The sequence below is a fragment of the Psittacula echo genome, assembly GCF_963264785.1.
Source record: "Psittacula echo genome assembly, chromosome: 5".
Lineage (NCBI taxonomy): Eukaryota > Metazoa > Chordata > Aves > Psittaciformes > Psittacidae > Psittacula > Psittacula echo.
This window is the reverse complement of record NC_137739.1, coordinates 35,214,463-35,241,810: the sequence shown is the minus strand read 5'-3', so window position 1 is coordinate 35,241,810 and position 27,348 is coordinate 35,214,463. Positions and strand designations below refer to the sequence as shown.

Here is a 27,348-nt window from a genome sequence, read left to right as displayed (position 1 = left end):
GCATGTCAAGGATAAGAGGGTTATGAGGGGCAGTCAACATGGCTTTACCAAGGGGAAGTCATGCTTGACCAACCTCCTAGCCTTTTATGAGGAAATAACATTGCGGATGGATGATGGCAGAGCGGTGGATGTGGTCTACCTTGACTTCAGCAAAGCATTTGACACAGTCTCCCACAGCATCCTCATAGCTAAATTGAGGAAGTGTGGCCTGGATGATCAGGTAGTGAGATGGACTGCGAACTGGCTGAAGGACAGAAGCCAGAGAGTTGTAGTCTATGGGGCGGAGTCCAGTTGGAGGCCTGTATCTAGTGGAGTGCCTCAAGGGTCAGTATTGGGACCAGTATTATTTAATATATTCATCAATGATTTAGATGAGGGAATTGAGTGTACTGTCAGCAAGTTTGCTGATGACACTAAGCTGGGAGGAGTGGCTGACACGCCAGAAGGCTGTGCTGCCATCCAGCGGGACCTGGACAGGCTGGAGAGTTGGGCAGGGAGAAACTTGATGAAATATAACAAGGGAAAGTGTAGAGTCCTGCATCTGGGCAGGAACAACCCCAGGTTCCAGTATAGGTTGGGGAACGACCTGTTAGAGAGTAGTGTAGGGGAGAGGGACCTGGGGGTCCTAGTGGACAGCAGGATGACCATGAGCCAACACTGTGCCCTTGTGGCCAGGAAGGCCAATGGCATCCTGGGGTGTATTAGAAGGGGGGTGGTCAGTAGGTCGAGAGAGGTCCTCCTTCCCCTCTACTCGGCCCTGGTGAGACCGCATCTGGAATATTGTGTCCAGTTCTGGGCCCCTCAGTTCAAGAAGGACAGGGACCTGCTGGAGAGAGTCCAGCGCAGGGCGACAAAGGTGATTAAGGGAGTGGAGCATCTCCCTTATGAGGAAAGGCTGAGGGAGCTGGGTCTCTATAGTTTGGAGAAGAGGAGACTGCGGGGGGACCTTATTAGTGTATATAAATATATAAAGGGGGAGTGTCATGAGGATGGAGCCAGGCTCTTCTCAATGGCAAACTATGATAAGACAAGGGGTAATGGGTATAAACTGGAACACAAGAGGTTCCACTTAAACTTGAGGAGAAACTTCTTCTCAGTGAGGGTGACAGAACACTGGAACAGGCTGCCCAGGGAGGTTGTGGAGTCTCCTTCTCTGGAGACATTCAAAACCCGCCTGGACACATTCCTATGTAACCTTATCTAGGTGTTCCTGCTCTGGCAGGGGGATTGGACTAGATGATCTCTTGAGGTCCCTTCCAATCTCTAACATACTGTGATACTGTGATACTGTGAGTGTGACCAGCAGGTTGAAGAAGGTGATCCTGCCCTTCTGCTCTGCTCTCATGAGACCTCACTTGGAGTATTGTGTGCAGTTCTGGTGTCCTCAACATAAAAAGGACATGGAACTGTTGGAACAAGTCCAGAGGAGGGCCACGAGGATGATCAGGGGACTGGAGCACCTCCCGTATGGAGATAGGCTGAGAAAGTTGGGGCTGTTCAGCCTGAAGAAGTCAGCGTGGAGACCTCATAGCAGCCTTCCAGTATCTGAAGGGGGCCTACAAGGATGCTGGGGAGGGACTCTTCATTAGGGACTGTAGTGAGAGGACAAGGGATAATGGGTTAAAACAACCAGGGGAAGTTTAGATTGGATATAAGGAGGAAGTTCTTTCCTGTGAGGGTGGTGAGGTAATGGAATGGGTTGCCCAGGGAGGTTGTGAATGCTCCATCCCTGGCGGTGTTCAAGGCCAGGTTGGACAAGGCCTTGGCTGGCATGGTTTAGTGTGAGGTGTCCCTGCCCATGACAGAGGGGTTGGAACTGGATGATCTTAAGGTCCTTTCCAACCCTAACTACTCTATGATTCTACATAGTCTAGAGATCTACTCTGTGAGCATGGAAGAAACTACTGGCAGGAATGGCTCCAGTGAAAGATGGCATTTTCTGTCCTTGACTGGGATACAGCTCTTGTTGAGAGAGAAATAGCCCAGCCTTTTTTGTGGTGCATCTAAGTATTTTAATCTGCTGAAATTTACAGGCTACAGGTAGGCTGAGCCAGACTAGTCTTAGTATCTGCTTTAAGTCATCCTTTCTCCATTACTAGCAAAGCTTATATCTGAGTGGCTGACAAAGCAGCCTATACAGCTCTCCTGAACCAACAGCTGCTTGATTAATACATGGAACAAGCAGCGTACTAATCCCTTGAGACTTAAACTGGTGTGATCAGGAGCAGGACAGTAGAACTCATAATGGTGTAGATTCCCTATGCAGCAGAAAAAAATCTCAACCCCTAAAAATGAAATAATTTGACAGTAACTGTATTGTAGCCCTCTTGCTCCTGACCTCTTCTACCAGCATGAAGGGACAGCTGAGCTCTTGCTATACCCAGCACTCTCAATTTAGACCTGAATGGAGCCTGTTTGGGATTTAATTGAACATGAGAAAACACAGCCTAAGCATTAGAGAAGACTTCACTTTAGAATTCAGTAGGGTTTATTCTACAAATCTTAGATCAATGCCAATGATACAAGTTTTATGAATTCTCATTAAAAATACAAGCCAGTATAAAGATTCCAATAGTAATATAATGCATGATGATTCAGTTTCAAAACTTAAGGAATGAATCTGGGGTTTGGACCATGGTACAGAAAAGGGGAACACGATGTAGAAGAATATTTAGTTTACCTCCTTTACTTTAGGAGGGGCCTGTGCCTTATTGCCACAATACCTGAAAAAGCAATATGAAGTGCATAGCAGCCTTGACTGTGGAGTCTCTCGGCAAAACTGTTGAATTTAGTATCATAGTCCTCTTCCTTCCCCCCAGTTATGTTAATTAAGGTCCATTCTGATAGCCTGATATCGCTATAATAACTTAAAGCTATTGCAACACCATCCCCCATAATGATTATAAACAGTCCTTTGAACTGTAAAATGCTCCTGTGATGCACTGAACTACTTCCACTGTGCCAACCATCTTGCCCAGTCTTTCCAGGAACACTAAATACTGATTCAAATCAAAGGTGAATATTCAAAACCCTCCTGTCCATGATTTTTTTCTTTTAAATGAAGTCTCAGTACAGTCTTATACTCAAATGCGTTGTTCATAACTTCAGGCACAGTTACAACAAAAATCAGATGTATTTTCTTGAACCTAGCCCTCTGATATCATGAAAGGTGCTACAGCTTTCACTGAACAGTTGAATTTGGCCACAGAATTGCTAGATCAAGTGCTATGGAGTGGGGGAGAACAAAACTACCCTTTCTTTCTGAGAGCTGCCTGCACTTACAAGAGGATTAGGCTTCATGAAGCCATACCCTAAACCTAAATTTTAGAGAAACAGTTTATCACAAGAGGTAACTCTTAACAAGATATACACCTCATCCCCCAATTGCTGTACATACATCTGTTTATTCCTAATGACACTTTCACCCTGTCAAAAATAACTCTTGTTGAGCCCAGTCATTTCTGGTAGCAGAACCACATTAACATCACAGAGCAGGTATCATGTATCTGTCTGCAGAAGCAGACAGGAAAACTAGGCTTAACAATATGCATTACATTTCCAAACAGAATTTTGATGCAGACAGTGACATTTACTGAAACTCAGCTTTTACCAAAATATTAGCATCATACAAAAATAATAATTAAAAAAAAGTTAAAAAGCAGCTGCTGATTTCCACGCACCAGTTGAAGAAAAAGACCCCCTCTTGCATAAATGGAGCAGCAGCACAGAACAAGCACAGACTTGTCTATACAAATGCATCTTCTGTAGAAATTTCCAAGTTATCCACCCAACATCACAATATCATGTTTCAGCTTCATACCAATTGTGGCAAAATCTACTATTAAAGCCATCATGCAGGCTAAGGGGAATTTCTTCTGCCGTGCTGAACACTGCTGTGCTTGCTTTGAATACATACTCTCACTCTGATTTGTCTTTGTAGTAAAAGCATCTTATACTCTAACAGTCACATTTAGTCAGAAGTAAAAAAAATTCTGTAGCCCATACTGGGCTTTAGTACAGTCAAGATGAGAACAAAATACAAGGATGTCATTAAACTGCATATATTATAGATAACGGGTTCACTTTGCATTTAAGTCACATTTAATACAAGACATGTTGGTCTGAAACTGTGAACTGATTCTATTTGGAACAAAGTATGGCACAGATTCCCAGTATCTATGGACACTGGATAAATAACACATTTTTCTCTTTGCAGTGATTATCAATTCGCCAAAAATAGTGTAACAGTCAAAAGGGAAGAGTGAAGGAAAAGAGACTTAGGAGAAGAAACAAAAAATGTCTAAGAATTGAAAATAAATGCCTTCTTTTGTAAGAAACTTTATTTAACTTCATTTTTAAAAATGCATTCTCTCCTCAGAACAAATACCACTGTAAAAAAAAAAAAAAACAAACCAAAACTGCAGTAGCACACACTTGCACTCAAAGGAAAACATGCAAAACCCATGGCTGGAAAAATTCTGCATAAAAATCCAAGACTTCAGGCAAAAGTTTGCCCCCATGTGCCTTTAGGGACCCCAGACAACAAACAGCTTTCAGTGCAATGTCTCTTGTTTCCAATTGGTGGGGAAACATGGCAGAAGCTTGTCTTCCAACAGCTACGCTCTCCCAGCTGTTTGAAGCAAAACCAGTCTCAGCTGTACTTCAAAATATCATTCTTAAACTGTTGCAGAAAGTACAGAATTCAGTAAAATGTCAGAATCCAGTGAAGTAAAGGTTTTGAGTTCTACCCTGTGCCATACACTTTTTTTAAAAAAAAAAAAAAAAAAGACAGAAAAATGGATTTTTATTAATACACCCTCTTTAAATTTTTTATTTATGAAAGCAGCTCTTTATGCAAATCAAAAGCAGTTCCTGAGTAACTGCAGTAAACAGTGTCTTTTAAATATTTTTGCGCCTCGGCTCTTCTGTTTTGGTTCTTTCTTGGTTTTTCTCCCTAGTTTTCAAGTTTAATTTCAGTTCTTTTTCAAAAATGTGCAAGTTCAGTTAGCATCATTTCCAGAAGTCCGCAGCCTGCAGGTCTTCCTGCAACAACTACAAGATCTGCACATATGCTAGGTTGTACTCCTATACCTATGGCAGATTTTGCTCTCAAACCTGTACAGCATGCACTTTCACGTCTTCTTCAGCATACGCCGGGACTGCCATGTATGGAACTTATTGTAGGCCGTCTGCAGCATCTCTTCTATATGACTTACCAACTGAAACATTAAGAGGGAATTAAATGTCCCAGCTACTGGAAAACAGATCCCCTCCCCTCCCTTTGATCAGATACTGTTGCCTTCTTCCTTTTATTCTGTCGAAGTAGTCTTGCTAAAATCATAAAGGTATGCCAAACAAAGAGATAAAGGACCTGAGGCTTACAAAGAGAAAAAGTACCTGATTGTAAAGTATCTGTAGAGGGAGCAGTTCAGATAGCTACTAAGCTGGGATGGTCGCAGGGAAGTAGTTACACTTGACTGTGCTGTCTGCTCCAGTATTTACTCTGTGGTCTGTGACCACTTCAAGCCTGACACGGTGTGAGACAGTTTTGCTATAGTTGCTATAGTTCTACTTCATGGTGGAAGTGAGAAGTGAAACATGACTTCTGCTTCTTGCTGTCTCACTTGGGCAATTTCAAATTATAGTTCTTTTTGGTATCATTCAGAAAGTTATACAGGGAGAGGAGGCATGCTTAACGCTGTACCCAATTTCCTAGTTAACAAAAAACTTAAATGCCCTAAGATAAGAAATAACAAAGCTACCATCCTCTTGATAATTATGATTCAAATTATTAATAAGCACCCACATAATTAAAGAGTATTTTCCCCTTACATTTGTGCTTAAATACTGTCTCCGAATCTTTTCTTGGAATGGGCAGAGCTTTGCAACCTGAAATCTTTCCAAGTTGCTCTTCATTTTCACAACCTGAAAGAGACAGAAACCAACATTATAATCACTTTGCACAGAAGTTCTCTTTCCTTTAACAAACTGTTCTCCAACCAAACACCTCGTAAGTAATCCTGAGGGCTACTTTAAATATGTGTAGTTTGAAGAAGAAAAGTTATTAAAACATCAGTGTCTAACCATTCTGGAATGCGTACTTATTTTTGAGGCAAGTGCAATGTGCCACTGTGATCATTATTACTTTGTCAGTAAATACTACAGAGAAGATAGTCACAAAAACATGTTTTTGCTTCAGGCAAAGACTGCACCATAAATTTTCAGGCCATGTTTTGCAGCACAAAATCCAACATATCTGCAAATTTTTATCTTTGTGATCCACATGAGGTCAAAAGGAAGAATAGCAACAGAAAACCAGTTACAATCATATACCTGGTTGCAGCAGACATCTCTCCTCAAAGCCAACTTTGTTCTAAAAGGCAGTGTATGTTTCGAAGCTATGAATGAGAGGCTTTTGCAATGGATAGAAGAATAAGGAAAATTTTCTTGTAACTGTCACTGTGGAGGTGTCTTAATGTGAGGGAAGGGGGGGCTTTAGTTTGTGTGTTTTAAACTGGCAATGAGAGATCTGCAGCTGGAATATAGCTGACCATTCTGTTGAAATTAGCTTGCAGCAACTGCTCCTGAAGGGCACCAACAGGCATAAGGTTGATTTTAATACTGCCAAAAGAACTGCTGAAGAAAAGGTAATATTTTACATTGTTGATCTTCAGTTCTAGGGATGAGTAACTGCTGCACTGATTTAAAGCATACGTATTAGTTCTATACTTCCAAGTTAATGACAGTCATCCTAAACCATGTGATTTGGCCACATCGTAACAAGGGCCACACTAGGAAGTTCTTACCTTTTCTTCTAGGAATGGCGTATTAACAGGAAAGCAGGACCAGAAGTGTCGTAGCAGTTCCCCTACTGCCACATACAAGTGTTTTAATTCAGACTGAATGTCATTTGGCACCATCTCTGCAACAGGAAAAAGATTTTGTTGCATCACTCAAAACCATCATATGAAAACAACAGAATGTAAGGCTAATGAAGGAGACCAGCAATATACATTTCTACCAGAATCCCAGAAAGGTTGGCTGGGAGGGAACACTGAGGTGCCTTACACCTGAAGTAGGACTATCAGCAGCATTAGATCAGGTCAGCTGCTATTTATGACTATACAGTTAGAAACTTGTATGTTATATATAGGGAGATCTATTAGCCGAAGAATGGATATAAAACTTAATCCAGGATTAGAAGCAGTATATTTGTACTGTTCTAATGGTGTGGCAGTACTGCTTCTGGGACCAGCATCTTGTTCTCTTCGCAGCACAGCACTAAATACCGTGTGGTGGATACTGCAAGCTCTTCTCTCTTTTACAATGGCAATGAGAACACGGTCACAGCCTGTGGAAGACGAAAAATCCAGGCAGGAACAAGGAACTGATCCCAGATACTCTTAAAGAAGAAAGGGCAATGGGGTTCAAGAGAAGGGGGGAACCACAATCATAAAAACCAAAGAAAAAAAGCACAGTCATTGAGGATGACAGGAGCACAGTTAACTGAGCAGTGAATAGCAAACTCTAGGATGAGGCTGGATTTGGTTTCTGTTTGGTGGTTGGGTTTTGTGGGTTTGGTTTTGTTTGTTTCTGTTCTGGTTTTTAAATTAAAAAAGAAAAAGGTGGTCAAGCTCAAAATGGAGTGCAGCACCCAGTATGTCAACTGGGATGGGTAAGAAAGCCTCACTACCACTTGCTGACTCCTTTTCTTTCAGTACCATAAAGAACTTACACTTGATTTTTCAGCTGTCTGCATTAGCTTCTGTGGCTCTTCACACCAAGTAACACAAGTTAACTGGAAACCTGTTATAAACACTGCCTTGTGAGAACAGGGATTCACGTGCTGCAATGCAAAGGAAATGAACTTGGGAATAGCTGAAGAGATGTAAGAAGGAGGAGTTGCCTGGTTTGCCCTTGCAGACTACAAGAAAGTTGTCCTTTTTCACAGCAAGCTGTGGATCTTAAATGCAGACTGCAAAAAAACCTAGTTCCAGACAATTATCTTGACCTCACTTCCTTTAGAGCTCTCCCTGAGTATGCCTTTATTTTCTAAAATCCAGGAAAAAAAATATAATTGGAAAAGAGAAATGCTGAACAAGCAAACCCCATTATCTATATGAGGACTTGATATAAACTGCAACCTTCACCACTTGCTTTGTACAATTTTCTGTCATTCAGTTGCCTCAGCAGTGGTGTAGCCAGTACCACCCTCATGGTGTGGCTTGGTTGTTGCTTTTTGTTTATTACTGTAGCCCAGTATTATTACAGCTGCATGTTTCCATAATTTCCTTTATCACTGTAACATTCCAAGAGGCAGATGAAACAGCAAGCCAGGTACTGCTGTATAATGCAGTAGGATATGATTGAAGTATTTTATGTCCTAAATCCTTACGGTTTATGGCTTGCTGTGTTCCACCCTGCATAAGTGCTCCTCCAGGTGACAGGGCTGCAATAGTGCTAGCAGCATCAGCACTTGAAAGGACCTGAAAGGAGAGAAGGAACAATTACTTCATATCACTTTCTCCAACAAAATCTTTTTAAAATGAATTGTATTTGAACTCCAATGGCAAAGATGCAGTTGAGCAGATACAATGGAAGTTCTGATGAAGAGTCTGCTCGGTACTTTCAAGTGCTATAAGCTCACATTTTCAGTGAAAGCTCTCCAATTAGTTACAAACAAAACTTTCCTTTACCTAATATGTGAACTGGCTATGCAGCTACTTTGAAATCAGACAGAGAATTACTATACAAAAATGTGACACATTTGCATTTGTGGCTGCTTTATATCAGGCCAAATCTGGGTTTACCAACTGAGGAAGTTCAGATACTGGCTGGGGAGACTGGCTACCTGGCTGTGCTGCACTCCACTTGCCAGAAGACAGCTTCTGTGTAGCCCACAGGGAGATCTACATCCTACCTAAGTGCATTTAGGAGCAAGACCTGTTCACTTATAAATTTGCTTACTACGGACCTCTTAAGACCATTACATACTAAACTTCAGGGGGTGGGATCAATAATATCAGCCTGTGTTTCACGTTGCATAACTGTCCTGCTTTACTACTTTCTACCTTTTTACCATTTCCTCAAAGAACATGGTAACAGTAGAATATAACTCAGAGTATCAGGTCCCTGTTGTTTAGATTTTAAACTCAGTAACTCAGAAGGTATTGCCTAAAGTTGTAAAATAAATTGAATAACATGAAACTATTGGAGATAATTAAGTCTGCCCTGAAAAATTAAAATTCCAGTAGACAGGAGGCACAAAATTACACAGAATGCAAGATGCTAACATCAAGAAGGGTATTTTTTTTGAGTATTCTTCCATACCTGAGTTAGTTTGGGTACATATGCTTCCATTTCTTGCCTAATACTATTAAAAGAATTAATTATATCCTGACTGGTTGCATATTGCTGTGATTGAATTGGAGTTGGACCATGATAATACCTGTGAGGTGAGAAAAGATAAAATGTATTAATAGGAGTGTTGGTAAAATGGAGGCCAAACTCGGTGGACAGGTCTTCAAATGTTTCCAATTTTAGATGCTTTGTAACTGTTGACATTACTATCTAAATCTTATTTATTGACAAAGTAAAATATATTGCCACATCGGAAGAAGTTGGGTCAGGGATGGTATGACAGCAAAAGAAGAGTTTCTGTTGTTGAATCTCCAAGCATCACTTTGCTAATAAGAAGCTATCTGTGCCACTGAGTTCTGGGAGTAGTATTAGAGTAGAGGAATTCATGCCACTTTGGATTGAAACTGAGCACATTTAGTATCACTTCTTTTCTGAAGTTACATTTATGGTTTTCAAACTCAGAAAGTCTAGAAAACAAGAGGACTGTTACTATAAAAACAGACCAACGAGCAGTCCAGACTATCCCAATTGCGTTTTTTTTGTTTGTGTTTTTTTTTTTTTTTTTTTCCCCCGGGAGTAGATTTTCCTTGGAATTGAGTATATTTTCACATGTAACACATTTTTCCTCTGTAAGTTACAACAAAGTGCTGAACGGTGAATGCCAGTCTGTTAGCGTTTCACAGAAATTACAGCTCAAAGCTCTTCAAGCAGGCTTACAGAGACTTAGCTTGCTGGAAAGCAAGATGAAATAAAAATACAAATTTAAATGGGAATTACTTGGAAGCTGGTTTATGCAGAAGTTTCTATTAGGCTTTTAAGCTTAGCCTAAACACACTTGAATGTGGCACAGTAGAGACTAAATCAGCTGATTCTGTGCAGGCTGTGATGAGAGACCTACTGTACTGAATATGCCAAAATAACCATGTGTATTTTAACTTACCTATCAGACTTCAAGTTTAGTGCAATAGTTTTAATGCTATTATTCTTTGATAAATCTTCATATTCAATGGCCTCCTGCAATTTCACCTAAAATAAGCCAAATAATTATACACATCACTAATGAGGATACAGTTTGATGCATCTAGAGCTTTTTTCCAGTTCACTGAGTTTGAGCAGTAGTTACTAAAACCCTAAAGAAAACCAAAGTGTGGAATGATTCATGTCTACCCTGCAGAGAGAGCAGTGCCCAACATTGCTTAAAGGGTGCACTTTGGAAGTCTTGGCACTACCACTTTTCCTGCAGGTTCTGGCCAAAACGTCCAGTCCCTGCCACTTCAAATTATGTTCTACTATATACAGATCATTCTTTGTGCTCTCTATGTCCATCTAGCTCTAGCTAAGCAGAAACAGTAATGCTTTAATGGCTGTAAGGAGTGTAAAACTAAACAGTGTACAGAAGTGTAAGACTAAAACCCTAATAATTACACAAGCTATCTGTTGACTGTACAGCTAGAGCATTAGTGGTGAGAGATAACAGCACAGTGGTTTTACACTTCGTACAATGAGAAAACTATTTCTGAAATCTCCTACTTTCTCCCCTTTTCATCACATTTATTCTAGTCCTGGTATATAGTTTTCTCTCCAGTGAAAATTGCAGTTTTCAGGAAAGTCAAAGCAGTTGACTAACTACATTTAATAACGTGTATTCTACCACCTTTTCTCACAACATATGCAGGTTTTAAGTCCCCTTCACATGTTCTATTTGGGCTGTCAACTCTATCAAGAGTATTCAATTCAGTTTTGCAGCAATTACAATACTCTCTTCCACTGTGTGAGCTGCTATAGTTAGTCTAAAACAAGCTGCTGCCCCGTATTTCAGTGTACCAGGCATCACTATGCTTTCAGTTTAACTTCATTTCAGCTTATGACCTTAGGATGAAGGCTGCAATGTGTCAGTTTAATCATCCCCTTTACAAATGATACATTTGATAGGTTAATATTGGTGCTTGAACACCACTCCCCCTTTCAGATGGATGTTCTCTAGAATTTTTCCAGCATTTGGAGGAAAGGCAAAGGGGGGGTTGGGCAAAACCAGAAATGCACTGTATGGAAAGAACCAGATTTCTGGGTCCAATCAGAAGCATCATGGGAATTTTTTACTTTCGTTAGGCACTACTGAAGAGATAAACAGCAATACTTCAAGGTGTAATTTATTTGTGTTTACTAAAAGAGTACAAAACTTCTTACAGCCCCTCAGGTTCTTATTCTATATACTTCTAAGCAAAGCCAAATCACGTTAGATGCATCATAAAACAAGTAAGGAACCTTTGGCAACTTTCTGACAGAAAGCTTCCAGTTTCATTCAATTAGAATTGCATCAGCTAACTTTATACCTTTTTAATTGGTGGCTGAAAGAAATCGGAATCCCTGGAGTTTCCATCCGTACTGCTGGTCTCACTGTAATGGTCATTTTGTGCTTCTCTTAAAATAGAGAAACAGCATTAAGAATACCTCACAGGAAACTTAAGATACAAGCTAGAGGCAAAGTAAATAAATCTGTATCAAAAACTTTATATGCATGTTCACATACTATATGTCAACTTTTTCCCCCCTTACATCTTCATTTCTAGCAGTTGATCTAGATAGAAAGAACCAACTCCTCAAATAACCCTGTTTGTCAAGTTGTCAAGAGGGAAATTCAACAGCAGGGGAGGGTGATTCTCCTCAGAAATAGTAGCATGCCAGCAATGCAAGTGGGACACAGCAAAATCATGACTAAATTAGAAACACTTTGCATACACACTTATGTCAACCAGGTGTTAGCAGAGATATGGAGCCCTGAGATACTACTGTTGCAGAATGAGAGCTATTGTTTTGTCTTTCTGAACTGGAACACACATTACATGGAAGAGATCATTAAAGGTCCAGTGTTCAGTTAGACAGAATAACAACATGATGGAGCACAGCTAGACAGAAGGTATTAGGATTTATCACAGATAAGGTCTGCAGGATTTGGGAAGAGTAGGAATACTTTGATGTTTGTCTATAAACCACTTGTAAAGCAGACTTCATATCACGCCCATTTCGTTCTTCTTTGAAGAAGTTTCATTCATGAAGTTCACTGTGAATATACTAAACCACCTGGTTATTCTTTTCTTTTTAGTCTGGGGCAAGGTACTGCACTAGAGGAATCTTTCGTCTGATCCACCTATGCCACACTGTTCTTTTGCTTCCTCCTTTGCTTATGTCCATGCACCCCACTACAGGAAACCTCAGCAGACCTACTCCTGGAAGGCAGGCAGTAGGGACTCCCTATGCCAGACCTCCCCTCCACACAGCAAATGGAATACTACTTCTGCAGCCTTCACCAGGGATGGAGAACTAAGGCAGAAACATCTTTTCCTTTTTTCATCTGCTTTTTATGGTAACTCAGCTAAAACTAGCATTTGTCATCTCAGAAAAACTTTTAAAGTAAAATGGAAAGTAAAGGTATTTTCATTTCTAAAGTGAAATATTTCATTCATAAAAATTACAAGAAAAGGTTGGATGTGTAATTGAAGACTTATTTTCATTTTGGAAATTCCTTAAAATTTGTTACAAATCAGTTTTTACGCAAGAGTGAAACTTACTGTTTCTTGAGGCCAGCTGCAAGGACCATGGCACTATGATGATTAAAGCGTTTTATAATGGCAGTGGTGCTACTTTCTCTAGCAGATTTTGAGGCATTTGATGTAGAGGCCATAGAAGCAACATATTCCTACAAAGAAAACAACATTAGCTACCTCCTGCCCCAAAACCAGAACGACTGAGTCAAGAATCTTGCATGTCACCTCCTCTGAGCTCTACTGAGTGATAGTGCCTCATCATGGGAAGCAGTATTTTCCTGCCTAGCTCCACCATCACATTATGTACTTTGAAAAATCTCCATAGACTATTTTATTCTGCTAACACTGGGCAGTTTAGATGTCTGAGAGAAGAAAAAAATTGTTTTGTAAAACTGTGGTCTAGCTATAAGTAAAACTAGAACTAGCTTAAAAATGTGAGGATCACCTGTATGAAACAGACAGGCTTTGATGGCAATTAAGAGCTACCAATTGTTTTATTGACCTCTTTTCACAGCCTGTGGGACACCAGCAGCCTAAATGACACCTGTCAGGAGGATGCGGTATCACTGGGAATTCAAAAAACTTCAAGCCTTAATACGGGCAGTGTTCCTTGGTTGCCAGGTGGCTAAAGGCAGCTTGCTTTGCCTCATGTGCAGTTTCATGCCTGCAGTTAACTGGCCTCAAAAAGAAAGTAGGGCAGTTTGCATAGCAATTCAAACATACCTAGCATAAACTCCTAGTCCAGTTCCAGACTGTTGGCTTTGTACAATTCTTACAAAAAACAAAACCAACTTAGAAATGCAGCATCATTAGTTAAAACTCCAAAGTTTAAGTTAGATCAACTGCAGAAAAGCACATTTTTAGGTAATTTCACATTATGGTGCACCATTTATAAAAATTGTTTTAATTTGTACTTGGAGGCAGGTAACAGTTCAAGTTAGTCATACATTTACCAAAAGATGGTATTTAAAGCTAAACAAAGAAAACTGTATAAAGTGTCCTTAAAATTAAGCTGAATCAAGCAAATAGCCATGTTTAAAATGAGAACAAATGCAAAGACTTTTTCATGTCATGCTACTCTCTGTACATTGTCACAGCTTCTAAAAGGCAGGAAGAAAACAGAACGTCCACTTCAGACAACAAAAACCAAAACCAAACCATCCAAGTGAAATAATAATTCTTTAAAAAAGGGAATTCCTGCTTTTATAGACAGCACACTAAGGCAGACAGGAGACATACAGGACCATGGGCAGAGTCTCCATTTCTTTACACACACACATGCAACTGTGTAAATACTGAGTACCCAACCACTGCAGAAGCCTAGTAAGTGATGGGGTTTAGAATTAGCACTTGTAGTTATTTTAAGAGGAGAGGGACCCTCTTTTTCCTTAAATGAAGCTAAGGTGGGTGTTGGGTTTTTTTTGGTTTTTTTGGCAACTACTTACTTCATCTAATGTGTAATCATCCAAAGCTGTTAAATCTATCAGGGGGTTTTTTACTCCTTGAGACACCATTGCTTTTAACCCTGTATAAAACAAAGAAAAAAAATCATTAAAAACTGTATTTAATATAGGGATTATTAGATTATATTTAACCTTTAAAGGAAAAGACAAAGGTTCTGCAGATCCCCAAGTATCAGCGTGACTAAAGCTTTCAACCCTTTTCAGAGTTCCATTTAAAATTACCAATAAACTTGGAAAGGTATTGTTAAAGATCATCCTACTAATTAGCACAGCTTTCATCAACTTCTACACGTCACTGTTTGGTACAAAAAAAAATAAATAAAATTGAATATTGTATTAGTTAGTAGTTATGTTAGTTGTATTAATATGGGAACTGGGAAGCCTCAGTTGGGTGTTTCTTCTAATTTTGGCACTGTTTTGTTGTCTTGGGCAGAATGGCAATTTACATCTGGCGATAGTTTTTACTTGTGTAGGATTATGGATTTTGTTAGTCAGAATACGTATTAAGGAATGGTGTTAAGTGATCTAAACTCTGCACATCTCTGTATCATTACAAACCTACCTCAAAAGTTCAATAAAAACTTATGTCAGACTGTATTTCAAGATTTCACATTAAAAAGGCTGACAGAGAACAGGGATGGCAACTCCTCTGGAAAATTTTAAACAAGATCCATATTTGTCTATTACTGAAAACTGATCTATAACAAAAGCTATACGTGCTCTAAGTTGTGCACATACCACAGAATGAAGCCTTATATAAACTAAATTATTCCACAGCAACTGATGGCACAGAATAATCAATCTAGCATGATAGCACATAATAGAATTTGTCACAGATTTTCTGTTGCATGAGTTGTAATAAAGCTGGTTTCTAGTGCTACCACTCTCCAAAGGCTACTGTGTTTCCAGAAAGGCACTCTCCATGAAACATGTTGAGAATCCAAAGCTATAGCTAACTTTCAGTGGCGATCTGTACCTTTCACTTCACAGTTTGACAAACAACATGCCTAGTAAACAAATGTAAGAAAACTTGACTTCAGCTTTGCTAGACTTACTAGACAGACCTCTTGAGTGTTGGGGTCTATGAGGCAGCTAAGACTGTTGCAGCCTACAGCACAAAGTCAAAAAGCTTACCTTTTTCATCCAGTTTGGCACACTCCGTAAAGAGGTCTTTTGAGCCTGTATTGAGCCTGTCCCGATGGAAATAATGAGACTGAAAAAATCGTGTCCAGAATTCCTTCTCCGTCATGTTATGTGGAACATTTTCTGCATATTTCATTTTCACTGTGAACAAAACCAGCAGTAACTGCAAACTGTTCTACAAATCTTATTTTACACTAGAATCTCCTTGCTTGCTTTCTTCCTTGTTTTTTTGTCTAATGCTGCTTTCATTCATTCCAACTAAACTAAGGGAACGCAGTAGTTAAGCATAAGCAAACAGGTACTCCTTTTATGCCCTGCAATGCTAGCTAATACTTTGAAATAAATGCACGTAATGGTGGTTGGAATACTCTAATTTGAACTGCGCACACACAAGAAGTCTGATTTGCCAGAGTTCTAGTAATTCAATACAGTGCAGGCAGATGATGGAAATCAGATTATTTTCTTCATAAAGGTGGTTTCATGAAAAAATAACAATTAATTGAAATTCTGAGTAGGAGAATACATGGGAACCAAACACTTAACAATCTAAAGAAAAAAAAAACAAAAAAAACCCTCAAAAAACAAACCAAAACCCCAAACAACCAAAAGTTCAATGCACAAGTTAAAATGTTTTCATTTAACAAAAATCAAATTTTCATTTCAAATGCATGTTTTAACACATGCTTCTTCACAACCCTCAAACAAGGCAGGGAAAATCATCTAGAAGACTGAATATATGGTGCTTTGTATTTCCAGGCTCAGACTAACATTTCAGTCTTCCCACAGCAAGATGGTAAAAAACCGCAAACAAACCAAATCTTAAATGTATGTATTTGTTTCATAAAGCACTATCCTTACCTGCAGGATATGTTCGAAATATGGATTCAATGATATCTGAAGTCAAATTATACCGCAGACCATTGCAGCCATCTGTTTGAGGCCGTACATCAGCCTAAGAAAAAGCATACAGGGAAGAAAACCAGTCACGTCTGAATGCCTCTGTAACTGAAGAAGGAAAAAAACTAGCATCTTGCAGTCAAATTCTGCTGCAGGTAAAATAATCTTCTTCCTCCAATAATCCATATCATATTTGATTATAAATAGGTATTTTTAGAATTACTACATTTTCCACTTAAAGGCAAAATTCTACAAGTAGACTGTAAGCTTTAGAAGATGAAAAGCAACGACCATTCTATCATTCAAAAGAATGTGTGCTTAGTTTAATATATCCTTGTTTCACAGTAAAAATAGGCATGTTTACTGCATATGCTTAATCCATTACTGTGCGTGCAACAATTCAGCTAGTGAATAATCAAGGATGAGAATGGAGTGACAAAAAAGGATTTATGGTTCTCATACCTTATTTGCTTACACACTGAAAGCATCTCCATATAATTGACAAATAGCAATGAATTTAGAAATTGAGGGTAAGCCTCAGTCAGAACTTGCAAGTTACATCTCAGTGATCTCTTTAGGAAGCTCTGGAGCAAGCAAGTGCTCAGACCAATTCTCAATAACAGGAAAAAGTACATGACTGCATTAAGCTGCCTTCTTTTCTTCCTTTCCCTCTACATCTAAATTCTAGGTTTTGTCCCACCTTCTTCCTAGAGAAACACTCATTCTGCACAGAGCCAGATAGTTATTTTAACTTGAACTAGCACATACAAATATATGAAATTCTGTTTCACAAATGTAGAGTACACAAACAACCAGTTATTTAAGGAAGCTTTGAGTTTGAAAGTCTCGGTGGGTGCGGTGCTTTGTTTTTTTATTGTCAAGGTGTAAGAATAATGAGAGAGAGGAAATCAGAGCCATCAAGTTCATTTGGTAAATGATTCAGGTACTTCTAGGTGGGAAAAAAACAAGTATAGCAGCTAAGTCATAAAGCTGCTCCTACCTCCTGTTTCCCTCCCGAACCCTTGACGTGTGTGCAGTCATTACAAAGGTGGAAATGGGATTCCCACTAGAGGGTCATAGTATGTATTCATTCTGTTGCAGAAGTAGAAATACATCTGTGGGAGGAATCTAAAGATCGTACCTAGGTTACTTTTAGACTGCATTGAGATTACTGAGGCACGGTTTCTACAAAGGGGTAACATAACAAAGATGGAAAAAGAGAGAGAAAACAAGTTTTCATACATACAAGTTGCTCTTCAAGTAGCTGAAAGCATGTACTGGTTTAAGAAAAAAAAATGGGGATAGAGTAAAACCGTTTGTGTGGAAAATCTCTGCAGCTTCATTTATGTTATGTCAATGCTGCAGCAGAGATACTCTAGAACTTATGGCCTTAATACAATGTAACCTAGTGACTGTAAGTTTACCGTTATTCCTGTTTAACAGGAGGCAGAAGTATAAAGAAAAACAGCCTATTGTCAATTTAAAGTTCAAATTGAGCAGACTAAATTGTCAAAATGTTGAGGTTGTAGATTTGCAACCTCAAACCTTTACTTTTGTTCTTTTTTCTCCTTTATGATTGCAATAGTCTCGCCAATGTGTGGAAATATGTGAAGGAACCAGGAAAGAACACTATTAAGGTATATGGGAATAAAGTATGTGAACAGAACTCGGAACACTTTCCCCAATTTGTTTGCTCTAAAATCATTTAAGTTAGAGAGGTTCAACATACCAGAAATGCTGCAGAGATGCCCACATCCTGCTTACTAGGTCCTGCAGAATTATCCCCTGCATTCAGGCTTAAACGGTTGGCCCAGAATTCTTCAGCACTGATTACTTGGCTCACAACAAGGTCTTTATAGAGCTGAAACAAAACAGGATCTTCTTGCAGCATTCTGGTAAAAGAATGTATTGAACAGAATTGAAATGCTGCAGAATAAGTCACTAGGATTTCCATAACTAACATGAGTTCAGAAAAGGAACAGAAACCAACTTTTCTTTCAAAATGCTGTGCGTTTCTTAACAAGACTCTGTAAGCAAACAACCTCCATAGCTGTATTTGTCCTAAAAGACTTAAGGGCTAAAGGGCTAAAATGAAATGTTTAAGGAATAGTATTAAATGCTAGAGAACAATAATGCCTAGGAAAAAGTTAATATGGGATTAACATCTTATCCTAATATTCTGCGGTGCTTTTGTGCCTTTGCACATCCAGGACTGGATTATCCTGAACTGTAAAAGCACAATGAAATTTCCTCAACTTCTGTAACAATGTTCTCATGGGGCAGGAAGAGATTTCAGCACTGTCCAATTCCTGTTTAATATCTTAAAATTCAGTAGTTACATGTCTCTCTTCTATTGCAAAAGCACACATAGCAAAACGTGAGGGATAAGATACCTTAAAACACGTATTATCCTGAGTTGTTTGTTGATTTGTGTTTCTGTTGGTGACAGTAGGATCTCCATCACTCAACTATGACATGCAGCACAAGTGCTACAGAAACATTCAGCGTCACTACTTCCACCATGGAATAATGTTTGCAAAAGTTATCATCCAAATATAAAGTATCACCCTTACTATCCAAAATGCAAAGAATGCATGCACCTGAAACTTAATTCATGTTTAAGCAGTTTTCCAGACAGCTGTGTACTTGATTTGAGACCCACGAGGCTATTTTCAGGGAAATATGCATGTGTGTTCATAATCAGCCAATAACCTCAATGATCTCTGGCCTGTACCTAAGGGTCTTGATCATTTGCAAACAAAAATAGGAATATTATGAATACCTAGTAAATGGTCCAGGAAAGAACATGGATAAACTGCAATCCAGACTGAATGAAAGTCTGTAGCTGCTCTAAGGATGAAGTAGGATTAGGTGGAAAACTTAACTTCGTGCAGGACATCCCTATTATATTTTAACCACCACGTTTTTTCCAGATTTTTGTGTTGGTACAAATATGGATTAGTGACCATTTTTACAAACTAGTGCAGCAGGAAGCAGTCTTATTTTAATTATTCCATTGAAACTTGGAGTATTGGAATGTACCTGACCCCTACATATCAATAAATGGAGGAAGAGCCATAGGGACTCTGGATGTAGTATCCCTTCTAGAACAGACTGAAACTTTTTTGCCTTTCAGTTGAAAATTAAGCTAATGAAGCCCTGCCACTAGACTTGGGACTTCTAATCATCAAAGTAACAGACTGTGACCAAGTATGTGCAAAGATTCTGCCTTCCCTGTAACTAGAAAAGCTCTTATTGCCACATGGCATAATACTGTAAAATCTTATTTAAGGATACAAAGATCCAGAGCTAAGACTGCCCATACACTCAGCATTAAAAGTCTTAGAAATAAGGCACATAGTATAAAGAAACTAGTATGGTGATAGTGCCAAAGCAGTCTGCACTGCTGTAGACCCTTGTGGTCCCTGCAATACTAGAAACAGTTAATCCTGCATTTGTCAGAGCTCCTGCACAAGAGCTCTTGCCCTTTTGCTGGGAAATCTCCTTGTAAAGACCCTACCTGCCCAATGAGGCAATGTTCCTAGGTTTTTAAAAAATCTAGCTTTAACTTACCTAAGTTCAAAGCTAGAACAGTCTCTGGAAATGGAAGGGAGTAGATAGAGGATTCACAGCAGATGCTAGAATAAAGTAAAACTCATCTGGGGAGACGCAGAGAAGTGTAAGCATGCTCTACGGCCACAAGGACTGGTTTAACACAAGTATTTTAAAGGAACGGAAGTGTATCTTAAAAGCCCTTTTGGTAAAAGGACTTTGGCCCCAAACGTCTTCTCAAAACATTTTTAGAATAAACATCCTGTATCCCAAGTCACACACTACTGCATCTCAAGTGATGCAGCATGAAAATACCTAGCAATTTAGTAAAGCATACAAAACACCAGGAAAGATTTGTGGGGAAAGAAGTCATACAGGGAGGAGGGAGGGAGGGGAGAAAATCACAAATCAAAGGTGAGAACTTCTGGAAAAGAAGAAAAAAAAAAAAATCTTTAAAGTAGACTTTCTAGCTGATACATATATACTTAAGAGACTAAAGAGACAGACTGCCAGTTGGGTGCTTTTGTCTCATAGCCATGGAAAACAAAGACTGGGTGGCAGCCAGGTTGGCTGCCTTTACACCTCAAGAACATGTCACTGAGAACACAGGTATAGTCTCAACATGTCACAGCTATGTAATTCTCAGTGAACAGCCTCTAAATTGGAAGCGGAGAGATTTATACTAGGAAAATGACTGCTGTATCACTAACAATGTTGCAGTAACAACTGTTAGCAAAACCACACTACAGTTAGGTAACAACTAAAAAAAAAAACAAACCAACCAACCAACCAAAAAAACATTCAAGCAAAACCAGCGTTAAGGTTCCTTTCCCTTTACCTGTTCTTCTCCTCAAGTTCTTTATTAGCTTTCCTTTTGAACTTGGGCAACAGTTGTTGAAGAAGATCCTTTACCGCATCTCGCTCCTTCACTGCTGTGCTTTCATTGGAGAAGTGAAAGTTGGTTGTGTCCCCTGCATGCAGCACTAGCTGAAGCTGAATTTTAGCTTTACCTTCTGGACTGATTTTCTGGCCTAGATTACAGAGTATTAATTAGCCACAGACAGTAAGCTTATACAAGGAACATCTTCCCTAGAGTATTTGCTTACAAGCCGTTATCCTCATCATCCAATTAAATACCATTATCCTGTGTATGAATTCCAGCCATGAAAGTGGAACATAGTCTTCCCCTTAAATTAGTTTGAGCCCAGCACACCTTGTTCACTCTAAAACACAAGACACAGACACCAGCAGTCTACTGTTCAGTATCCTTCAGCTACTGCTCAGAAGCCCTCATTTATCTTTGCATTCCCCACATCTTCCATTAGAAAACTGCTGCAAATTATATTGTCATCACCTGGACACTTTAACCTGGTACCAGTCCAGGCTGCTGCTAAAAGGCTACAACCTCATTCCTCCTTTCCGCTTCTTCCTGCTCTCTTTCTTGTATGAGTGTTAGTATTTGTGCAACAAGCTGAACCACGGAACCAATCAACTGAAAAGTGACCCCCTTCTGTTTTTCCAGCTGGATCAGTTCCCACAGAAGAAAAGTAGTAAGAAAGCAGATGCAGGGTGGGGTAACAGCATGTCTATTGACAATAAAGGTATGCTGGCTTGAGGTGGTGTGGTAAGCACATTTAGTTACTAGTACTCCCAGAGTCGATCGCCAATGCCTCCAAGGTGCTATTACACCCTCATGACTCATAAAAAGAACCCTAACTCCTGCTTTCTTTCTCATAACCAGAGGGAGCAGAGACTAGAACAACTGCTTTTATGTACTGCTGTGCTATACTGACTTCAGTGTAGCACTGCAAATGGCACTAACTTAACTTTGAACCTTACCCCTTTCTCCAGTGCAACTGGGAGACAGGAACCAGATGTCAACACTGAATCATCACTGCTATCACAAATTTACAAATATCTCCCCCCAACTTTTTTAATTTTAGATTAAAAAAAGAGCATCTTTCATCTAAGTTGACTTCAATGCCTATACATGTACACTTTTAAAATATAAGCTGCTGAAGTCTAAGTAAATAGCTAAATAGAACCTCCACAAAGTCGATTACCTGAGGTGAACGGAGCTTTTAAACTCCTTACTACATCTGTATTTAAGAAAACAGCATATTAGTTCTGATTCTTCACACACATTTTTGATGATGCTGCAGTACTTGTATGTAACTTTAAACAGCAATAATCATTAAACCTTTACCAAGTGACACATACAACTTTATTTTTATTCCTTCTTTGGCATTACAGCACATGGAATATGAGCACTAATTGGAGCCAGAAAGGCAGCATGCTATAGACATTTACTGTTCAGTTTTGACTTGCAAGTACTCTGCTATTGCAACAGCAAACGCTTCATCAGAATGTTACCAGTTAGGCCAAGCTACAGAAGCTAGTGCTTCTGAAGCTATGGTCTGCTGGATGAAAATAAAACAGCAAGGTTCATTTTATATGAAAATTGGAACAGCTTTAGATGCATAGTTTAACAGATGACATGCCAGATAGTTTCTGTGTTAGACCTTGGAAATCTTATACTCTTCCTCAACCCTCCTCCCACCCTTCCCTCCACAAGCAGATGGCATGGATTATTTCTCTGTTTAATTTATTGCAGAAGTTTAACAAAATTTAATAGTAAATGCAGTATAACTTAAACAGCTGGAGACTACAGAAGTCCTGCAGTAGCATCCTTAATAAATTGAGTGATACTTCAGCATTGTCCTAACCTCTGCTGCTATACAGAATAACCTAGTCAAAGCTTCAGACCCTTTTAACCTTCCTAACTTATCTGCCAGTGTTTTATTGCAAATATGCTTTGGGTTGTATTTAAATGTTTATCAGAATACTGCTTACTGAAGCTGGAATAGGGAAAGTGTTCACTTACATTTTATGTCTGCATACATATGGCTGACTGTGAATCGGTCTTTGCCTTCAGGTGCCCATGCTATCCTTTCAGCCATAAGGTAGAGAGCTCCATCCTGCTTCTTCTGACGTACCTTCTTTACAATCAGTAAGACTTCTTCAGATGATGTTGCCATTGTGGCTGTAAGGAGCTATTAAAAACATACAGTTGAGCTGGTTAGTATAATTATATTTGCTGTAACTCTTTCAATACTCCTATCTATATCAAAGTATTACAACCCACATTTACTTTTTAATGCCTACATTTTTTAAATATTCCAGATAAACATGCTTCCCTCTGTAAGTACAATCAGGAAATTTATTTAAATAAAATACTTGCAGCTACCTAAATAATTCACCTTATTGCTGATACTGCTTTTTCTTCAGTAAAAGACCTGCAAATCTTAAACTGATAACAAAATTTTCCTGTTTTAATGTTCCTTTACTATTTTTTCAAGTTCAGAAGGATACTCAAGCTCAGAAATGGCACAAATTCCAAATCTCCTCTGGCATTTGGCAGCAATTCTCTTCTTCAGTGTGAATGGCAGATGTTAAGTCATTTCAGAAAAGGAAAGGATACAAGGTATGTGAAAAATAGCAGTTCTCTGTGCTAAAGATGAAGTAGCCCAGCTACACTCCTGTTCTTACTGTGGTGGGCTAGAACAATGTTTTGTACACTTTATTCCAGGTGGACAGTTTCCTGTCCCTCTCCTCCGAAGTCTGAGGGACTAATGTTACGCCTATTTCATCACAGTGGTAATTTTGTCGCCAATCTCACATCAACAAGCCTTTTGCATTCGTCTCCCCCCCACAGTCACTATCATTCCTCTCTGCAGGTTGAGTCTACAGCCTTAAATTCCTCAACAGATAAAGGACACCGCAAGTATCACCACATTCTATGAACATACTGTCATACACCTATCAAAAGATTCCATCTTTGGTATGTTCACTGTAAATGTTTAGTCTGTCCAACTGCTGTATTTTGTACATCATAAACTTTACTATCAATATGTGAAACACTGTTCAAATGCTGATATGCATGTTCTTCGGCAACATGGTCTAGTGTGGCGTGTCCCTGCCCATGGCAGGTGGATTGGAACTTAGATGATCGTAAGGTTCTTTCCAACCCAAACCATTCTATCATTCTATGTTTCATGTGCTTTAGAATACCTGTAATATTTGCTGGGGTCCGCATCAAACTTCCATCAACAATCTGCATCAGCTATTGCACTACTAGTAGGTATCTTGAAAAAAAAAAAGAAGAGCACCAAGATAGGATATTTACTGTGACAACCTGGACAGCAGCAGAGCATTCTCTTCAGCAAGTCTTACATATCCATCTCTGAAATTAGTTAAGTAAAATACTAAACAGAAAGACTTAATGGCAAAAGGGCTCTTCACTTAAGCTTCACTCCATCATTTCAGTCCTTCAGAGCTTTGCCAGAGACTTCAGTGATGCTGAGCTGAATGTGGGGTTGCACATCAGCACTACTGCAGCAGTCACTGGAACGACTTGTGCCACATTCAGAGCAGCCCTAATACCTCTCCCTCAAAGAAAACTGTATGGCATGATTTCAGGACCGTTTCCTAGCATAATGCTTTATAGTCTCCCCAGCATCACTATTCTCTTCCAGTGCTATTCACTCTACCATTTTACAGTTTCCAGTTGCATGTCTGTAGCCTCTCATCACGTCCTTATCCTTACTGGGAAAAGGCAGCTGGCCACAGACTAATAAACAATACATGCAGGACTAAGGATTATATCTATATATATACACACATACATGTAATATACATGTAATCAATATATATATTTTATATATATGTATGTGTATATATATACACACAGCTCAATATATGCAAGAGTAAGGATTTTGACTTTTTTCTCCCTTTATTACTTTACAGTCCTTTAAGGTCATTATTACCCAATGCAGTAGAGACAAAGCCACAGAATGCAAATGAATTAAATCTGTACTGAACAGAAAGAAAAGGGAAATTGTTTCTATAGCCTCATTCTGATGCAAGTTGCTTTGCTTTTCTACCATGCTATTTCACCCACCTACAACCAGTCTTTCTACTACAGAAGACAACGATCAGTACCTAGCAACTTCTCCTTTACAAGCACAACCTTCTAGAACAGTACCCTGCAGTGTGCAGTCTGTGAACTCACAATTATCCCAGGAGAAGCTCATTCTACCTTCTGGGAGGGTGAACACACCAGCTCACGGCTGTTCTTATTTGTGTCATTGCTCTGCATCCTTTTTCATGCAGTAATTTACAGTGGCAGTAGGATGATACAACTCCCCAGCTCAGTAAGCATTACCCAAAATGGAGAAAACCCCAGCTGTCTTTTGAAGAGTACATCAGAAAGAACAAAAAACTGAGGAAAGTTACCATATCTCACTAATGAAAACAAAATGGCTTCTTGTTGCAAGTAGTACAGGGAAACTTCTAAAATAGAAATCTCACCTAGCTGCTAAAAAAGCATGAGGATGGTCCCCTACCAACTGCACAGGGTAAGGCCACGTCCTCACTAAGGACACACAGCACACAATTTTTTTTCTTTTTGGATGCTTAAGGCTTACTATGCAGTCGGTTAAGAGCCATCAATGGTCTATTTGTGCCTGCCCAAGTGTCCTAACCTCTATATTTAACAACTCAAGTTTCCAAGAATCAGTACTGCGGATGATGACACTGCTGCTCAAAGGGGCAAGAACTGAAACGTGCACACAGAGAAATTCTGTTATTTTACAGCATTAGCTATAATGTTAACCTGCTGCTAAACCCAGAAGCATTACAGTTCTTTAGCTGCAGACTTTGGAAGACAGATATTTCTCTGGTTCCAGTATCTTCCAGAACAGGAAGGTCAGGAATGCCTGATTTTGAATTCTCCAGCAGCAGAGCTTTTGAAATGATGATTAGGAGTTCTAGAAAGCACTTGGATCAACCTGTAGCCTTAACCCATGGAGCATGACCTGTCATCAACCATGCCTTGAGGGTATTAATCTCAGGTGCAGTTTATAGCTGACAGGGTCTATCAGGAAGTCTCAGTATTAGCATAAAAGTCAACACGAGGTCCTCCTGTTTGCTCACCCACCTACAACCTCCCAGCTCTATGAGTGTGGACAGAGCTTCTGGAAATATTGTCCAATTCCAACAGCTGCCCTTCCTCTTAATGCAGCAACTCTTTCTAACCACTTTTAAAATTGGGTACCTCTCTTGTCTGTTCCTTATAACACCTGTTCTGAATGCCCTCCATTACCAGCATTTCACTCCAGTCTCTTCCCATGTGGCTTTGTTGAGCTCTAATCAGAAATAAAGGAAACATTTACACATTGTAATAATCCTGATCCGGTCAGGGTAGGTACAGGCAGGCAGGCAAGCTCTGTCAGAGCTGATGCAGGCCCTGCTGCTAGGTTTCCACTCCCTGCAGGGAACAGCAGAGTATCCACGCTAATGGTCCAGACTGAACCGCAGTGGCACAGGTACGCAGCAGAACTCTGACAGTTTGGGTGGGGCCGGGAGCGGACAGAGCAGCACCCCGAGGGGCAGCACCGGACCTGCCAGTGGAATACAGCCCAAGGTAAGGTTGGGAGCTGTTAAATGCCATCTGTCTTGGATACCGACAAGCATCGCGATAAGCTGAAGGAATCCACATGAGGTTTGTACCCCCAAGCCCATCTGAAGGGTCGATCCAGCTTTCCTCCGCTGGCCGCATCACCTGTGCTTCGTACAGCGTTTCAGCCTGCAGCGAAACGTGCCTGAGGACATCCTACGCGGCCCCGGCCGGGCACTGCCGGGGCTCCGTCCGACTCCTAGCGGCCCTGGCAGACGAAGGCGCTGCGAGGGCACCTCTTTGTCTATCACCCGCACCCGGCGCCCAGCGCTCAGGTGAAACCCACTGCCCCCGCCGCGATCCCGCCGGCGGAGGGTTGCCTCCTCCCCGCCGCACCTCTCCCCATGGGGCACATGCCGGTGGCTGCAGCCGTGCCTCCTGGTCCCGTCCCTACGGCACCCACGGCCGGCCAGGCCGCCACCGTTAAACAGCCACAGCTGGGACGGGCACGGAGGAACAGTGGGAGGCTAAAGACCGCCGCGCTCCCCGGCAGGCGGGAGGGACGGAAGGAACCGCCGGGCAGCGCGGCCGTGAGAAGAATCGGGCCCCACTGCCCTCCCCGAGACAATGCCCGGCACCGCCGCCTCCCCAACCCTGCGCCAGCGCGCTCCTTACCGTGCGGGCCGTGCTGGGTGCCGGCTGCTACCGGCAGGAGGGGCCCAGGGCGGTAGCGGGCGCTACGGGGGTCGGGCTGCTGCCGGGGCCATGGGGCGGGCAGGGGGAGGCCACGTGACCGGAATAAGCCGTAGGGCGCTAGGAGGGGAATGGAGCCCGCCTCACGTGACCGTGGAGCGGGCCGTCTCGGCGCGTCCCCTGTGGTCACGTGGTGCGGGCCCGCTCCCCTCCCGCCTCCTCCGCTCTCACGTGACGG

At 40.6% G+C, this 27,348-nt stretch overlaps 1 protein-coding gene across 12 annotated transcripts; it reads right to left on the bottom strand.

The window, feature by feature from the left end:
- Nucleotides 1-4,318: 4,318 nt before the first annotated feature.
- On the bottom strand, nt 4,319-27,348 carry GTF2H1 (general transcription factor IIH subunit 1). Of its 12 annotated transcripts, XM_080619550.1 has the most exons (17): nt 27,093-27,337; nt 26,194-26,421; nt 24,032-24,105; nt 22,845-23,013; nt 20,799-20,991; nt 18,138-18,300; nt 16,370-16,463; nt 15,503-15,652; nt 14,351-14,430; nt 12,930-13,057; nt 11,694-11,781; nt 10,301-10,386; nt 9,331-9,448; nt 8,396-8,486; nt 6,807-6,922; nt 5,833-5,925; nt 4,319-5,219 (listed from the first exon to the last, which is right to left on the bottom strand). In XM_080619550.1, exons 4-17 carry the CDS (start codon nt 22,996-22,998, stop codon nt 5,133-5,135), a joined length of 1,641 nt encoding a protein of 546 aa, XP_080475676.1. In that variant the 5' UTR covers nt 22,999-23,013; nt 24,032-24,105; nt 26,194-26,421; nt 27,093-27,337; the 3' UTR covers nt 4,319-5,132. The 12 variants fall into 12 exon arrangements, 6 of the variants coding, with proteins under 6 accessions (XP_080475676.1, XP_080475679.1, XP_080475674.1 ...); XM_080619553.1 differs by lacking the exon at nt 26,194-26,421 and having other exon boundaries at nt 4,319-4,761; nt 27,093-27,340; XM_080619548.1 differs by lacking the exon at nt 26,194-26,421.